We start from the raw sequence: 18,188 nt of genomic DNA, 5'->3' as shown, positions 1-18,188 counted from the left end.
AACCCTCTAGGCCTGTAGTTTTTGATGTGGGAAGGTTTTTAACAACAAATTTGATTTCTTTAATAGATCTGGAGAAATTCAGATTTTGTATTTTTTGAGTAGGCTCTAATAGTTTCATCTTTCAAGGAATTTGTCCATTTCATCTAATTGTTGAATTTATTGGCATAAAATTAATTGTAATATTTTCTTATCCTTTTTAAGATCGGTAGACTCTGTAGTGATGTTAACTCGCTCACTATTGATATTTGTAATTTGGGTTGTTTTGTTCCTGGGAAGTTCATCTTGGTTTTCTTTCTTTAATTGAAGGACAGTTGACAAACAATATTGCTTTCAGACATACAAGGTAGTGATTAGACATTTACATACATTACAGAATGATTGCCGTGATAAGTATAATCATCTGGCACTATACAAAGATATTATAATATTTTCTACTATATTTCCTATGTTTTCAATCCCTGTGACTTATTTTCAACTGGAAGTTTGTACCCTTTGATCCCCTTTACCAATTTTACCTATCCCCTACACCCTTCCTTCTGGCACCCATGAGTTTGTTCTCTGTATTTAGGACTTTTGTTTGTTCATATGTTTTGCTTTTTTAGTTTCCACATAGGAGTAAAATCATGTGGTATTTGTTCCTCTGACTTGTTCACTAGCATAATGTCCTGTAGGTCCGTCCATGTTGTTGCAAATGGCAAGGTATCATTCTTTTTTATGACTGAGTAGTATTTTATCGTGTGTGTGTGGGGGGGGGGTGGGTGGGTGGGTGTGTGTCCGTCCCAAATCTTTAACCATTCATCTATCAATGGTTATTAGGTTGCTTCCATATCTTTTGGCTATTGTAAATAATGCTGCAGTGAACATAGGGGTACATAAACCTTTTTTTTTTTCTTTTTTTTTTTTAAGTAGACTTCATGACCAGCATGGAGCCCAACTCCAGGCTTGAACTCATGTCCCTGAGATCAGGACCTGAGCTAAGGGACACCTAAGTGGCTCAGCGGTTGAACACCTGCCTTTGGCCCAGGGTGTGATTCTGGAGTCCTGGGATCGAGTCCCACATCGGGCTCCCTGCATGGAGCCCGCTTCTCCCTCTGCCTGTTTGTCTCCTTCTCTCTGTCTCTCTCATAAATAAATAAATAAATAAAACCTTAAAAAAAAAAAAGACCTGAGCTAAAATCAAGAGTTGGATGCTTAACCAACTGAGCCACCCAGGCACCCCATAAATATATCTTTTAGAATTAGTGGTTTCATTTTCTTTGGGTAAATACCCAGAAGTAGATATGCTGGATCATATGGTATTTCTATTTTTAACTTTTTGAGGAACTGTACTGTACTGTTTTCCACAGTGGCTGTACTAATTTACATTCCTGTCAGTGGTGTACATCAGTCTCTTTATATGCTTGTCAATACTTGATATTTCTTTTTGATACTGGCTATTCTGAAAGGTATGAGGTGATCTTTCATTATGGTTTTGACTTGTGTTGCATTTCCCTGATGATTAGTGATATTGAGCATCCATTTTGAGTTTACTTTTGTATATGATGTAAGAAAGTGGCCCGGTTCCATTCTTTTGCATGTAAATGTCCAGTTTTCCCAACTAATTTGTTGAAGAAACTGTTTTCTCCCCATTGTATTATATTCTTGCTTCCTTTGTCATATATTAATTGACCATGTAATCGTGGGTTTATTTCTGGGCTCTCTATTTTGTTCCATTGATCTTTTTTATGCCAGTACCATACTGTTTTGATTATTATAGTATTGTGTAGTATAGCCTGAAATCTGGGAGTGTGATTTTCCAGCTTTTAGCTATTCGGGTCTTTTCTGGTTCTATATAAATTTTAGTATTATTTGTTCAAGTTCTGTGAAAACATGTTATTGGTATAGCAAATAGGGATTGAATTGAATCTGTAGATTGCTTTGGGTAGTATGGGCATTTTAATGATATTAATCTTTGCATTTATTCATGTCTTCTTTGGTTTCTTTCATCAATATCTTATAGTTTTCAGAGTATAGGTTCTTCACCTCCTTGGTTAAATTGATTCCTAGACATTTTATTCTTTTAGATTCAATTATAAGTGTGATTTTTTTTCCTTAATTTTTCTGCAAGTTACTGTTTAAAAATGCAACAGATTTTTGTGTATTTGTGTACTGCCACTTTACTGAATTCATTTATTAGATCCCACAGTTATTTGGTGGAGTCTTTGGGGTTTTCTATATGTAGTATTATGTCATCTGCAAATAGTGACTGTGTTACTTCTTCCTTTACAGTCTGCATGCCTTTTATTTCTTTTTATTCTCTGATTGCTATGGCTAGGGCTTCCAGTACTAGAATAAAAGTTGCAAGAGATGCATCCTTGTTTTGTTCCTGATCCATTGAGTATGATAGCTGTGGGTTTGTCATATATGATGGCCTTTATTATGGTGAGTTATGTTTCCAATGTACCCACTTTGTTGAAAGTTTTTATATTAATTTTGTCTTCTGATTGGTTGCAGAAATTAAACCATTCTTGCATCTCTGGAATAAATCCCACTTGGTTGTGGTGAACGATTCTTTTTTCTAATGTCTAGATTCTTGCCTTATTTTCCAGAGTCAGGATTTCTAACTATCTTGCCAGAACATGCGCATTTGAAATTTTATTGTTTTCTTTTTTAATCTTGTTTTATCCATCATTCTTAGCTGTTTTCTTTTTCAATTCCGGTTAGTTAACATATGGTGTAATATTAGTTTCAGTAGTAGAATTCTGTGAGTTTGTCACTTACATACAAAATTAACAGGCAGCCCGAGTGGCTCAGCGGTTTAGTGCCTGCTTTGGCCCAGGGCGTGATCCTGGAGACCTAGGATCGAGTCCCATGTTGGGTTCCCTGCATGGAGCCTGTTTCTCCCTCTGCCAGTGTCTCTGCATCTCTCTCTCTCTCTCTCTCTGTCTCTCTCATGAATAAATAAAACAAAAACAAAATTTACATACAGAATCCTCAGAAGTGTCTTCCTAATACCCATCCCCCATTTAGTCCATCCCCCTGCTCACCTCCCTCCAAGCAAACCTCAGTTTGTTCTCTATAGTTAAGAGTCTGTTTTATGATTTACCTCTCTCTTTTTTTACCCCTATGTTCATCTGTTTCATTTCTTAAATTCCACATATGAGTGAAATCATATGGTATTTGTCTTTCTCTGACATATTTCACTTAGTATAATATACTCTAGCTTCGTTCACATTGTTGCAAACGGCAAGATTTCATTTTTTTTTTATGGATGAGTAATCTTCCATTGTGTGTATAGATACATACAACCCCCACGACTTCTTTGTCCATTTACCAGCTGATGGACATTTGGGCTCTTTCCATAATTTAAATATTGTTGATAATGCTGCTATAAACAGGGTGCATTTGTCTCTTTAAATCAGTATTTTTGTATCCTTTGGGTAAATTCCTAGTAGGGCAATTGTTTGGTCATAGGGTACTTCTATTTTTAACGTTGTAAAGAACCTCCATACTGTTTTCCAGAGTGGCTGTATCAGTTTGCATTCCCACCAACAGTGTAAGAGAATTCCCTTCTCTCTTGCATCCTGGCATTGTTCAGTCTAGCCATCCTGACAGTTGTGAGGTAATAGCTCATTGTAGTTTTAAGTTGTATTTCCCTGATGAATGCTATTGAACATCTTTTCATATGTCAATTTTTTTTTAAGATTTATTTATTTATTTATTTATTTATTTATTTATTTATTTATTTATTTATTTATTTTATTCATGAGAGACACAGAGAGAGAGGCAGAGACGCAGGCAGAGGGAGAAGCAGGCTCCATGCAAGGAGCCCGATGTGGGACTCAATCCCCGGTCTCTAGGATCCGGCCCTGGGCTAAAGGCAGCGCTAAACCACTGAGCCACCCAGGCTGCCCTTAAGATTTTATTTATTTATTTATGGGAGACATAGAGACACAGGCAGGGGGAGGAGCAGGCTCCGTGCAGGGAGCCCGATGCAGGACTGGATCCCGGGTCTCCAGGATCACACCCCGGGCTGAAGGCGGCGCTAAACCACTGAGCCACCCGGCTGCCCATGTCTGTTAATTATCTGGATGTCTTCTTTGGAAAATATTCATGTCTTCTGCCCATTTCTGAACCATATTATTTGTTTTTTGTGTGTTGAGTTTGAGTTCTTTATAGATTTTGGATACTAACACTTTATCAGATATGTCATTTGTAAATATCTTCTCCCATTCTATAGGTTGCATTTTAGCTCTGTTGATTATTTCCTTCACTGTAGAAGCTTTTTATTTTGATGAAGTCTCCATAGTTCATTTTTGCTTTTGTTTCCCTTGCCTCAGGAGACATATCTAAGAAGTTGCTACGCCGATGTCAGAGGTTGCTGCCTTTGTTCTCCTCTAGGATTTTTATGATTTCAGGCGTCACAATTAAGCCTTTCATCCACTTGAATTTATTTTTGTGTATGGTGTAAGAGAGTAGTCCAGTTTCATTCTTTTGCATGTTGCTGTCCAGTTTACCCAACACGAAGAGTCTGTCTTTTTCCCATTGGGTATTCTTTCCTGCTATGTCAAAGATTAATTGACCGTACATTGTGGGTCCATTTCTGGGTTTTCTGTTCTCTTCCATTGATCTAAAAACATATCTGTTTTTATGCCAGCACCATATTGTCTTGATCACTAGAGCTTTGTTAAATACCTTGAAGTCTAGAATTGTGATGCTTCCAGCTTTACTTTGCTTTTTCAAGGTTGCTTTGGCTATTTGGGATCTTTTATGGTTCCATACAAATTTAGATTGTTTTAGCTGTGTGAAAAATGCTGGTGGTATTTTGATAAAGATTTCATTAAATGTGTAGACTGCTTTGGGTAGTATAGGCATTGTAACAGTAACAATATTTTGGTTCTTCCAGTTCATGACCATGGAATGTTTTTCCATTTCTCTGTGTCATTTCTATTTCTTTCATAGGTGTTCTGTAGTTTTCAGAGTACAGATCTTTTACCTCTTTGGTTAGATTTGTTCCTAGATATCTTACGGTTTTTGGTGCAGTTGTGTTAGACTTTCTGTTTCTTCCTGTTTCACTCTTGGAAGATCGTTTCTAGGAATTTGTCCATTTCTTCTAGTTTTTTGGCACATAATTTTTCTTGGTAGTCTCATAATCCTTTGTATTTCTGTGGTGTCAGTGGTGCCTTCTGTTTTTCATTTCTGATTTTATTTGAGCCTTTTTTTTTTTCTTGATAATTCTGGCTAAGAGTATATCATTTTTGTCTTTTCAGAGAACTAACCCTTAGTTTCACTGATCTTTTAGTCTCTCATTTATTTCTGCTCTGATCTTTGGTATCATTTCCTTTCTGCTAACTTTGGGTTTTGTTTGTTATCCTTTTTTTAGTTCCTTTAGGTCAAGGTTAAATTGAGTTTTTCTTATTTCTTGACATAGGCCGTATTATAAACTTCCCTCTTAGAACTGCTTTTGCTATGTCCCAAAGATGTTAAAATACTGTTTCCATTTTCATTCATCTCAAGGTTTTGTGTTTTTTGTTTTTGTTTTATCTCAAGGTATTCTTTTTTAATTTCTTCTTTTATTTCTTTGTTGGCCCTCTGGTGGTTTAGTAGCATGTTGTTATGCCTCCATGTGTTTGGTTTCCACTTTTTTTTTCTTGGAATGGATTTCCATTTATCATACCATTGTAGTCTGAAAAGATACCTGACCATAAATAGGAAGAATATCACAGGTATGGTCAGCGTTCAGGGGTTTGGTTCCCAGATTGTATCTCTCTCCCCTCTGTCCTTCTCAGTAAGTCTTTTTCTTTGTGTCTTTGACATGGAAGAGTTGTTCTCCAAATCCTCAGGTTGTTCTCAGAGAGGGATGCTCTCTATGTAGTTGAAGCCTCCGTGTCTCTGTGGGAGGAGGTGAGCTCAGGATTTTTCTATTCTGCAACTTCCCTTTGTGATTTTTTTTTCTCGATCAGTTTGCTTAGAGGTTTATCAATTTTATTGATCTTTTCAGTAAATAATGAGTTTTAGGTTTCATTGTATTTTCTGTTTTTTTTTTTTCTTTTGTATTTCATTAGTTTTGTTTTATATTGTTTAACTTGCTCTTCTTTTTCTAGCTTAAAGTAGAACTTGAGGTCATTGATTTGAGACTTTCTTGTTCTCGGATATAGGTGTTTAGTGATATAAATTTCCCCTTAAGTACTTCTTTAGCCATTTCAGATTCTGATACATTGTAGTTTTATTTTCATTCAATTCAAAGTGCTTTCTAATAATCCTGTGATTTCTTAAAATGGGCTATTTGATAGCCCATCCATGAACTATTAAGTCTGACATCTTGCTCTTTGTTTTCTGTTTGTCCCAACTCTTCCTTTTTTCCTTTTTCTGCACTCTTTTTGAGTTATTTTTCTGTGCTTTCATATTATCTTCTCTGGCTTATTAGCTATAATTCTTTGTTATTTTAGTGGTTGTTTTAAGAGTTCTCATGTATGTGTTTAGCCATCATAATCTATTGTCAGGGATCGTACCTCATTTATAATTTGAGTACTTTATAATGAATAGGTGCTTCCATTTCTCTTCTCTGGTCTTTATATTGTTATTGTCATATGATTTTCTTCTGTGTCTATTGTAAACCTCATTCTGTGTTGTTAATATTGCTCTTTAAACAATTGATTAAATCTCTCTTTTAGAGAGATTTAAATATGTAGTTACCCAGAGTTACTATTTCTGGTGCTCCCCCATTACTCTGTTTAGATTTTTATTTCCATCTGGCATCAGTTTCCTTCTGCCTGAAGGATTTCCTTTAACATTTCTTATCGTGCAAGTCTGCTGCTGATGAACTCTTTCAGATTTTTGTAATATCTGGGAACTCTTTTAGGGTAATTTGATGCGGCATTTGTAGGTCTTACTGAGTTTGGTTTCTTTCCTGTTAGGGATCACTGTCTTTTGTTGCTAAATGTCCAGATGTTTTGAAAACCATCGTTTCATATATTTTGTCTGTTTGTTGTTGTTGTTTTGGGCAGGTGGTAAATTTGGCCCATGTTCTCTCATCTTGGAGGGTGAAGTTTGGCCAGGAATTAGAGAAAAGAAGTAAAGTGGTAGCTGTACAAAAGCAGTTAGCAAGTAAAATGCCTTTTGAAGCTTCTGGGAGGAGCATATTAAATCCACAGTGGTGGTGATCATCTCTGAGGACTTTCCTTAGTGACCCCTGTCTAAGCCCCGTTGTTTGGTAGTTTTGAGCATGTTGGCTTGGCTTGAGTGGGATCCAGAGCTTGCATGGCAGGAGCAGCAGCTTTTTGGAACTGAGGAACAGCAGCAGATGTGAAATAACTTCTAGAAGAAACAGCCAGGGAGAGACCCAGGTTGGAGTCGAAGAAAGGGTTTGGGAAAAGTTGGAGAGTACCTCCCCACAACTTGGTGAATTGAGGTGCTCTTTAATTCTTATCTATGGAAGACTTTTCTGCTCGCATAACAGCTGAGTATAATGGGGAGGCTGATCCCACAAATTAGGTCCTGTGATTAGGGAGCATAATGTGATCGTGAGGCTCTTTTCTATACCATGTAAAATTCAGACAGAATTGTTTTCATCTGACTGTTCTGAGCAGACAACGTCCTGTATCTGTTTGCCTACATAGGATGAGTGAGTAATGAAAAGAAAATGGGGGTGGGGGTGTCTTTGTTTGGTTAGCCATAACAACAAAGTGCCATCGGCTGGGTGGCTTCAACGACAAAAATTTATTTTGGCACAATTTTGAGGCTGGAAAGTCCAACTTCGGGGATCCAACAGAGTCCAGTTTCTGGTGAGGACTTCTTTCCTAGCTTGCAGTCACCTTCGGGTGTGTCCTCACATGGCCTATCTTCAGTGGGTGTGTTGGAAAGAGAGATCTCGCTCTCCCTTTTCCTTTTCTTATGAGGCCACCAATCCTACTGGATTAGGACCCTCCTCCCCTATATGACCTCATCTGACCTTAATTACCTCCTAAAAGCCCTATCTCCAAATACTGTCACATTGGCAATTAGCCTTCAACCTAAGAATGTGGGGGTTGGGGGACAAATATTCCGTCACTTGCAGAGTGTATGATTCCACAGCTACATAGGCATCTAACAGGTGTGATTCGAGTCTTTAGTCAACCCCTCATTTCTGGTGGCCATTCTCTCTAGAGGCCCAAGCCCTGGTAAAAGCCCCTTTTATGACATACCTCCAGACCAAAAGCTTTCAGAATTAGATTTGAATTCTAGTGTCTTGTTGAAATGGATAGAAGTGGCCTGGACATACCTTTTCAGTTACTGTCGATTCTGTAGGAAAATGATGGGTCTCCTGACAGATTTCCTGTATCTTGTCTCCAGGTGCTTCTTTGTGGCCCAGTTGGTCCAAAGCTGCATGAACTTCTTGATGATAATGTATTTGTTCCACCAGAGTCGTTGCAGGAAATGGATGAGTTCCACCTTATTTTGGAATATCAAGCAGGTAAGAGAAATGAGTAAGTAACGGTATGAGACTAGGCGGGGGACTGTGTGTTGTCCAGCTGAGGTGTGACTGTGCTAGAAATTTATCTTTGTAAATTGGCAGGACCTTTTCTTGCCTGACCGAAGGTTTCCTGACCTGGTTCTGCTGAGCTGATGCTGGCCATTGTCTTGAGAATAGAGAGAATTTGAGCACTGAAGAAAATTCTGAGATCTACAGACAGAACTGATCTGAACCCTGGAAATATCAGGCTATAGGAAAGCTGGCATCTTGAATCAAAATGAAAATGTATTAAACACACATGTACAAAGTTTTTCTTTCTTACTAAGGAAAGAGAAGGGCATGTAACATCTGTTCAGCATGGTGCTGGATTCTGCTCCAGGCTTTTCTGGCCAACTGTTCCAAGCTGCTCAGGATTGATTCCAAGCCCCTGGCAAACTTCCTTTGAAGCATTTTATTTTCCCTTGGGTGTGTAAGTGGAAGAGTTTGTATTTAACAACACTTATATTATTTCCCATTATATACTGTTCCGGTGTTCATCAATCCAAATCCGGCCCATCCGGTGTCCCTCCCAGAAGATTTTGTGTGTTACGTAGACTACAGATCTGATTCTTAGAGAACCCTAAATACCTAAACATATTTTAACTGTTTATCTAATTCTGTGTATTTGCTGTTGTCTCTTTCCTTTGCTTAGAACTCCAGACTCTTGAAATTCTGACTCAACACATTATTAACTCAAGTTAAAGACTCAAATATCTAAACAGACTGATTGGTCCCTTAAAACACTGCTTAATAGGCTCAGTGAACTGCTTCCAAGTCGATCAAGAGAACCTCACCTCCTAGAGTAATTACTGTAAGATAGGAAATAGAGTCCTTCTCGAAAGTTAGGCTTTCTCCATGTTCAAGAAAGGAATTGTGTCTGGTTATCTTTCGGGTGCTTATTGGAATCAGGAAGTTAGGAAGGGCTAAGCTGTGAACTTTATGAACAAAAGATTGCTGTAGACAGTTCACATTTAATCATATGCAAGTTTTGAGTTTCTCAGAAACTCTTCCTGCCTGAAGATTGTGGTAAAGGTTCACAGGTACTGAGGGCTTCTTCATGAAAGGCATGAATGGGACTGTTGACTGGAAGGGTCTAGAAGAGCTAAAGATGTGCCTTGCAGGTGCTGCTGCTGCCAGTCCCAGGTTCCCTTCCCTTGCACCTTGCAGGTGCGCACATCATGACCCGGAGACCTCTCTGGTTCCTGGTTTCTGTCATTTTCCCTGGTCACTGCAGGGAAAGAGGAGAGACTGCTCTCTTCAACCAGATTTTCCTGTTGGATGTGACAGTTGTGCCACATGTGGAGGGAAGAAGACGGCACAGCTTATCCTGAAAGGAGACTGTCTCCATCTTGGGCTTATAAACCCCACACTTTAGTTTTTCTGTTGTGTGCCTAACTTTGTTAGTACAAAGCAGGGCCCCCCATTAAACTTCCTGTGAAGTTACATTTTCACCGGTCTCTAGAGGGAACTCAGTCTGGTGGCAGAAAACATCGGGTCATTTGTCTTAACAGAAATCCATCCCCAGCTTCTCACAAATTTAGATGACTAAATTCCCAGAGGGGATTTGTCCCCAATCGTTTCCTCCCTTTCCTCTACCAGACTTGCCCAAAGAAACCTATTTTCAGATTTCGGGCCGGGGACCCACACGCCACTATGTAGGTTTTGCTGACATAGTGGCCAAAGGGCAGGACGGTAAACTGAGAGAAGGGATGGCTCAGAGAAACACCTTCTGAGCTCTGAGAACAGGGGGGCGTTGAGGCTCCAGGCTTGCCCGGTCTGCGTTCTAGTCATTTCGCCTCTGGGACTGCTCGGTTGTCCTGTGTCCTGTGGGAACAGCCAGGGAGCAGCCCTCTGCTTCTCTCCATGTTTCTGCTTTGCAGAGGCCTGTTTATTTTGCCTCTCTTTTTCCCTGAGGAATTTCAATTACTTTGAATGCTGCATGTCTCTCGTCCCCTGGGGTGAGTTAGGCAGTGCTTCTCAGAGGCTACACCCCGGGAGGGGCAGGCCCCGGTCTTGCCCTCAGGAGGATACTGATGTGGATTTCTCCCCTCCTGTGGAGTCTTGTCAGTGGGGGAGATGTTGGATTTGGAGTCCTACCTGTATTCTCTGTTGTCACAGGCCATGGAAGTCCTCAGTCCTCTCGTTCGCTTATTCTTTGCTCATCCATTTGTTCCCATGCTGCGTGCAGGGGCAAGGCAGGGGGAGCTGGTGACGGAAGGCGCGGGCCCTGCGGGTGATTACCGAATCGTGTGTCTCGCCCTTGAGAGGGCCCAGGGGAGGAAGCAACTGAGTCTGCTGGGGTTGGCAGAGTTAGGAAAGGGTTCTCAGGGCAGGCGTCCTGGCTTTGGGTCTTTGAAGATAGAGCAGGGTCGGAGTGTTGCCCTCAGCTGTGTGGACCATGATTGTGTGTTTTCTCTGGATAAATGATAAGACGAGGGCCACGGATTAAAGGAACATGGCATTGTGACCAACGTAACCCTTGTGCTGGGGTTTAGTAAATAGGAAATGTCTTTTTCTGCTTTCATAGATTTTTATAGAAATGACCCACATATAAAATGTTTTTTTGAAGAATGGATTCAGTAAAGCTGAACTCAAAGTACAGGAAATTTGGGCTCTCCCAGCCTTGACACTTGCTCCAGAATAAGGCCTGCCCTCGCCCCCACATTCCCTGTGGAGAGGGAGGGCTTCTGTTTGAAGAGGCCTGTTGCAGGAAGGAGGAAGGCCTGTGCTGACCACAGTTAACGATCAGCCTGCAATATGCGGAAACCCTCTGCTGTGGTTTGTCTGCCTCGGGGACAGACTTTCTGAAGGAATGTCCAGTAACTGATAGAAACCAGTGAAAAACTAGGTTTCGGTGTATGAGCTCTAACTCTGTAAATGAGCTGAGTCCTTTACTTGGAGGGAAAGCTATATAAACCCACATCGTGAATCCTTGCCCCTCAGTCTCTGGAAGCACCGCCGTGCTGGCTGGGGGGCAGGAGGAAGTGCCCTAAGCAGTCGCAAAGCCTCGATGGCCCTTGCACTGACTGAGTTTGAAGATTTTCTGCCGAGTGTTGGGAGAAGAAAGAGCACTGCACTTAATAAAACCTCCGGTTATAAGGCTTCACCAAGTGAGCCTGGGGAAGGCCCCTGTCGCTGGTCCCGCTTTAGGACCCCAGCCATAGCGCGTTCCTCTGGAATGCTTGGCAGCTATGGGGTCTTTATGGGTGGTTCCCCCACTCCCCCCACCTCCCGTACATCAGGATCTCCAGCAGTGCGTCCCACCCCCTGCACATGTAAAACTCATTTCCCCAGGAGGTTTTGCTGCACAGCCTAGGAGGGAGAGTCACTCCTGTGGGTGGGCATAGATCCCAAACTCCTACCCCCACCAGAAGACCCAGCCAAGGGTGGATCTGGCCGCCTCTGCTTGGATCAGTGTAGCAGATGCTGAGTGGGCATTCCCGCAGGGGCCTGTGACGAGTACTGCGAGGATCAGACGCGTACGGTGTTCCCTTCAAAGAGCTGGGGTTCTATTTGGAGAGATGTGGCGTGATGTGTGAAAAGTTAAGCAATGGTGTAAGTTTGAATACTCGTTCAGAACAGTAGGAGAGAGAGCGCAAAACAAAATGATATTCACCAAACCATGTGAAAGGAAATCTCTGTGGATGCTCCAAGTGGTGAGAGTGCACCAGGCTGGAGCAGTCAGCGGCCACTTAGGGAGGAAGTAGCACTTGAACTTGGTCTTGAGTTGTCATTATTGCAGAGCAGCTCGCTCAGAGGAGACGACAGCAGCTAGATGCTCTTACCTCCTGGATCAAGTGCCAGGAAACCACCAAAGAGGAGGAGTAGGGCGGAGGGGCTGCCATCAGCAAGACTCTTGGAATTCTAGCCTCTGTAGGTCCCAGCTGCATAAAGGGGGCTCGGGGCCCCTCTCTGAGGTGGGAGTTGCTTCGAGAAAGGTAGTGTGTCCTGTATACAGGGACATGCACAGTGTGCACTGGATGCTGGTATTTGGAAGTCATGCTACTGTTCTGTGACCAGGAAGGGACACGGGCGTCCTATATCTGAGAGCTCAGCGGGCAGTAGAGCTTTCCTGGGAGTACTTTTCCAGCCCCTGACAAAGGCACAGATAGCCCATGCTGTATTTTGTTGGGTTGGGGTTGGGTTTTGGTTGATTGGTTTCCTTACTGACCGCCGTCCTCCTGGCTGCAGCGCCGTGCTTGGCTAAGCCATCGTGGCTGGCCTCCACTCAGCCAGAAGCCCGCCTGCCCAGAGCCAGGGCTCCAGTGAGGCCCCGTCCAGCCCCCACAGCTAGGAGACTTAAAGCCTCTTCCTTTTCTTCCCATTGTGTCAACTGGGCTTTTCTAGGGGAGGAGTGGGGCCGGTTAAAAGCTCCCCATGCCAACCGATTCATCTTCTCCCACGACCTCTCCAACGGGGCCATGAATATGCTGGAAGTGTTTGTGTCTAGCCTGGAGGAGTTTCAGCCAGACCTGGTGGTCCTCTCTGGATTGCACATGATGGAGGGACAAAGCAAGGAGCTCCAGAGGAAGAGGCTCTTGGAGGTAATAGCACTGTCGCAGAATTTCACAGATCTCAGCTGGCACTGTCCCTGTTTCTCCCTCTCTTGGTGTCTGCAGCTCATGCTGCCTGGTCCTAGGTCCTGGCCTCCCCGGGACGATGCCCCGATTAACCGCAGCCGCTCTGACGCCGGCCTCCTGCTGCGGGGCGGCGCCTCCTGCTGGGGTGGCGGCAGCTCGGGTAGGACAGGTCAGAACCTCCTCCTGCCTGAGCCTCTGTGCCCTGTGCGACGCGGAGTGTGGCTCCAGCCATGGTGTGTGTCGTCTGCATCCTGCGTGTCGTGCGTGTCGTCTCTTCACACCAGCTGTGCTGCGGTTCCTCAGTTTCTCAGCCTGGGCCCCCGGGAATAGGCTGCTCCCTGAGCCCACGGGGGCGGCTCTTGGTGCCGGTCGGGAGGGGCGTCCCTCATCCCTTGTCTGGAGGCTGCGGTGACCCCCGGGGCTTAGAGCTTTCATGATGATGCAAAAAAGGCAGTGACCAGAGGTACCACGTCTCGGCCTCAACCCTTTCTTCCCTCCTGCGTGAGTTCTGTTTCTAATGGCACCACTGCACTCTTCTCTCCGCAGGTCGTGACCTCCATTTCTGACATCCCCACTGGTGTTCCGGTTCACCTGGAGCTGGCCAGTATGACCAACAGGGAGCTCATGAGGAGCATCGTGCATCAGGTAAGCACAGGGGCAGCGCGTGCAGCCTTCTGAGGGTGAGCCCTCACCCTCAGGAGGCCTTGCAGGGAAGTGCCCTTGTCCCGTGGGGCCAGCTCTTGGGGCCCAGGGGCCGGCTCACTGAGGTGTGGATGTTCTGTTGCTCAGAGCTGGGTCTGTGGAGAATCCAGATAAGGAACCAGAGCCATCCTGGAATAGCATCTCCCACTAGGTTGGAAATCTGTCCGCATAACTGATGGATTTGTGGGTCCTGTTTCTCCTGGAATAAAGAAGTTGGATGTGAATGGTTTTTGCAGTAGGACCCAAAGGAGAAAACCGAAAGCCCAGTTCAACTGCTTTAAATTGAACTTCTAGAAGTTCAGAGGAGAGGAACTTTGGGGGAGCTTTACTCCCTCACCACCAGGCACCCAGGTGTCCGACTCCTGCCTCCGGGCGGCCGCGGTGATTAGATAGACCTGGGAGTACAGTGCTTCAGAGGACAGGCTTTGGGAGCCGGGGTTGGAATGCCAGCTTCGCCGCTCTCTGGCTTTATGAACAAAAGCAAGTTATATAACCTTTTATTTTATTATTATTTAATTTTTCTAATGGGTGACACATTCATATGGTCAAACCCCAGTAGTACTAAGATACACAGTGAAGTCTCCCTCCTACCACCTGTACCCTTGGCTTCGTCCTTGTGCTCCAGAGTCACTGTACAAATAGAAGCAAACATGGGAATATTTCCTTAATGTTTGGTCCCTTTTTATCCCAAAAGATAGCACAGCGCACAGCATATAGACAGTTGTGCATGTTGCTTTCTCTCACTGATTGGATTTTGGAGGCCTTTTCTCCATCATCACTGGGTCACATCCTGTCTTTGCACAGCCAGGCAGTGAAAGGGAGTATGTGGGTTCCCCAGGCTAGTCCCCCTGCACCGTCTCGGTGGGCATCTTGGTTCTGTCCTTTGCTGAACCAAACAGGAGTGCAGCAGAGAACCTTGTACGTTCCCCGGGAGCAGGTCTGTATGTCTGATGAATTCGCAGGAGTATGGCTGCTGGGAGAGCAGAAAAGGTCTTCGTGAGTTTAATGCCGCCAGCAAGCCCTCCGCGAGAGCTGTCCCATTCACCTCCACTAGAACTCTTTACAAGTGCTATTTCCTCATATCCTTGCCACCAGGACGTGGTTAGAAGCAGGCATTCTTTGACCAGTCTGACAAGTGAAAAATATATGAGACTAGTTGTGGGTTGTTTTAATAGACTTTACTTTTTAGGGCAGTTTCAAGTTCATGGCAAAAGTGAGTAGCATGTGGTGAGCTCCCATGTACCCCGCGACACACACCTGCCGCCTCCCCCACTGTCGGCACCCTGCTGCCCATGGTGTCGCTCACAGTGTTGCTGCCGTGAGTGCCCAACCCTGCGCTCGCACGGTCACTGCCCACAGTCCGTGGTTTACGTGAGGGTTCACGCTTGTTTTCCAGTGTAGTTTTTTTTTTTTTTTTTTTGAAAGATTTTATTTATTTATTCATGAGACACACACAGAGAGAGGCAGAGACACAGGCAGAGGGAGAAGCAGGCTCCTTCAGGGAGCCCGATGCAGGATTCAATCCTGGGACCCCGGGGTCATGACCTGAACCGAAGATAGACACTCAATCACTGAGCCACCCAGGCGTGCCTCAGGATAGTTTTTAATTTAAATTTCTCTTCTAAGGTTATCTTTCCACTTTTTAAAAAAGCCATGTTAATTTCATTTTCTGTGTATTTGTGCAACTTTTCCGCGCCTCAGTCCTCGTATCTGTAAAACGGTAGATGCGGTGGCTCCCCTTAAGACTAAAACAGGCTCAGTGGCTCCTGTTCAGACCCTGTTGTAGTTACTACTAAATGCGGTCTTCCCTAAGCCTCTCCTTGCTTCTTGGAGTTGTGTCCACAGCACCACGTGACCCTGTGTGTTGCTAGGGCCTTGGAACCGAGAGCCCTGTCCCACCAGTGGGCAGAGGGTCTGCTGTGCGCGCAAAGTCTAAAGCCAGGCACCATGGACAGAAATAGGAACTAGGTGCCCCTCTGCCCTTTGTCTCCCAAGTGATCGTGAAGGTGTGATTAGAGGTGTAGCCAAAGCAATGACCTGTGACCATCGCTTCCCTGGTGGAGAGTCTCGTGGGAAGGACAAAAGACACCGTAGTGCCTGCCTTCCCTGACCGTCGTCACTGGCTGTGTCCTCAGGTCTCTTGAGAGCCGCGTGTCCATCAGAAAGAGACTTCCGTTGTGTTTCTGTTAGCAGGTCTTTCCTGCGGTGACTTCCCTGGGGCTGAACGAACAGGAGCTGTTGTTCCTCAGCCAGGCGGCGTCTGGACCTCACTCCTCTCTCTCTTCCTGGAACGGCGTCCCCGACGTGGGCATGGTCAGTGACATCCTCTTCTGGATCTTGAAGGAACACGGGAGGAGTAAAGGCAGAGCCTCAGACCTCACCAGGATCCATTTCCACACGCTGGTCTACCACATTCTGGCAACCATAGACGGACACTGGGCCAACCAGCTGGCGGCCGTGGCGGCGGGAGCACGTGTGGCTGGGACACAGGCCTGCGCGACAGAAGCCATAGACGCCAGCCGAGTGTCCCTGCGGGCACCCCCCGAGTTCATGACTTCCCGTTCGGAGGCGGGCGCCAGGATCGTAATAAACCCCAACGAGCCAGTAGCAGAGTGGCACAGGGAGGGAATTTCCTTCCACTTCACCCCAGTACTGGTGTGTAAGGATCCCATTCGAACGGTGGGCCTCGGAGATGCCATTTCTGCCGAAGGCCTCTTCTATTCAGAAGCCCGCCCTCACTCCTAGGAAGGTGGCTGTGGGTGGTTTTTCTGGAGGAGAGCTACTCGATCTAAGAGTTACAAGAAAAATAGGAGGAGGGCTGTCCAAACAGTTTCTAGATCTAATTGAAAGATAGCCAAAGAAACAACAGATTCAACTGTATCAGATACATTCCAGCCTGTTGACAATTACACAGAAACATTTCAGGTTTTAATCAGAATTCAGCTATCTACTAACAAGACTGGATTTTTTTTTTTTTTTATGTTGTGTGTTAAGAGGGGTAAAACTTGATCCCCGTATCCCCATCTTACGCAGCGTTGTCAAGTACTTCAGGCCCGCCGTGGCTCTGGAGAGCACGTCAGCTGGAGAAAGCCCTGCCCCTTCGCCAGGTGCAGAGGCGCATGCTCACTCACCCGTCCTCCCCGTCTCCCGCGAGGCCCAGCGTGAGCGTCTCGTGTTCCCTCTCTGCTCTGCGCTCATGGGCAGGACCGTGATGTCCCTTCAGTGTTACAGTGAAAATATTTCGTGAGCACTCCTGAGTCTTCTGCTCTCAAACTTAAGACAGAGCCACACATAAGGACAACACCGTCGCTCTGTGCTCCGCTGTCACAGCAGAGGCCGGGAGCCTGGCTCACCTGCGGGGCGGCCTCGGGGGCCTCTGAGCTCCGCCCTCCTGCCCCAGCTCCCGGGGTGGTCGGTGGCTGGTCCGAGGCCGCCTCATCCCCCGGCCCTGGACGTGCTTTCCACAGTGGAAGACTGATCTTTGTTCGTTCTGATCCTTGAAGGAATTTGCTTTTACAACTGGAATATGCTTGTGTGTGTGTAACCGGTCATGTTTGTTTGATGTTGACCCACCACATCCATTAAAAAGTTTTACCTCATCAGAGCCCCAGGATCATGAATAAATTGGTCACACGTTACGTATTTATTTTTTTATAAGTCAAGGAGACTTCTGTGTGCTTTTAAATCTATTAAAAACAATTTACATTTCAGGAATCCTCAGTCTACTTGTGATTGATTCCGTTTCTCCCACCACCGCTCCGGAGCCAGATGAAGTAGGAATCCCTGTGATCCTGACGAGGCCGTGTGTTGCTCTGCTCTCAGGTGCTGGTCTCGCCTCGCGCTGAGCCCGAGCTGAAGGTCTCCTGTTGGTTTAAGGTGATGAGAAGACCGTAGTGTCAAGTAGCCAAGCCGGTACGAAACCGCGGTTTGAAAGAGCAGGATGAGCCTTCTCGGTTGTTCGAGGAGCAGTCTGAACATGGCAGCGGGGCAGGCCCGCCCGGCTGTGGGGCCGAAGGAAAGGCCTCGTTACTCCTTCAAAGACCGCGTAAGTCTAGAGCTCGAAAGTCAAAGCAAGTAGTTTATAAAGGAAATTTCTGGCCCCTCCCTCACCAGTCTCTGCCTCCAAGCTCCATTAAAAATTAAACACCCAGCGTCTAGCCTATTTGTATCAGAAGGGCTTAAGTGAGAAGAGATTCTGTTTTCTCATCACGTAAACCGTTGGGAACCCAACGACTGCGAGCCCGGAGGTGTTTTCCGGGACTTTTCCCCCTTCTGCCTCGAGCTGTGGCTGCCCTGCCCCCGCCCGGGGTCCCAACACGTTCGCAAAGCGGACGTCAGTGAGGGCAAGCACTGGGGCCTTAGAGCAGTGCTTTTCAAAAGCTGGGCCTTGAAGTACTTCTAGTCACTAAATCAGTGTGGTGGGGAACACGAAGTGT

General features: G+C 45.1%; 1 protein-coding gene across 2 annotated transcripts in view; it reads left to right on the top strand.

Annotated features, from left to right (window-relative positions):
- The window catches only part of ADPGK (ADP dependent glucokinase), a 32,355-nt gene extending 14,965 nt beyond the window's left edge, over nt 1–17,390 (top strand). Inside the window, exons 4-7 of one of the 2 annotated variants that reach the window (XM_072809534.1) lie at nt 8,311–8,431; nt 12,818–13,014; nt 13,597–13,695; nt 15,946–17,390. In XM_072809534.1, coding sequence (XP_072665635.1) covers nt 8,311–8,431; nt 12,818–13,014; nt 13,597–13,695; nt 15,946–16,497 — 969 coding nt within the window. In that variant the 3' untranslated portion in view covers nt 16,498–17,390. Of the gene's footprint in view, nt 1–8,310; nt 8,432–12,817; nt 13,015–13,596; nt 13,696–15,942 lie in introns of both variants that reach the window. The other variant, XM_072809533.1, reaches the window with a different exon arrangement.
- Nucleotides 17,391–18,188: the final 798 nt, after the last annotated feature.

This window comes from Canis lupus, chromosome 32, assembly GCF_048164855.1.
Source record: "Canis lupus baileyi chromosome 32, mCanLup2.hap1, whole genome shotgun sequence".
NCBI lineage: Eukaryota > Metazoa > Chordata > Mammalia > Carnivora > Canidae > Canis > Canis lupus.
The sequence above is the reverse complement of the archived record's forward strand: the minus strand, read 5'-3'. Positions and strand labels throughout refer to the sequence as shown.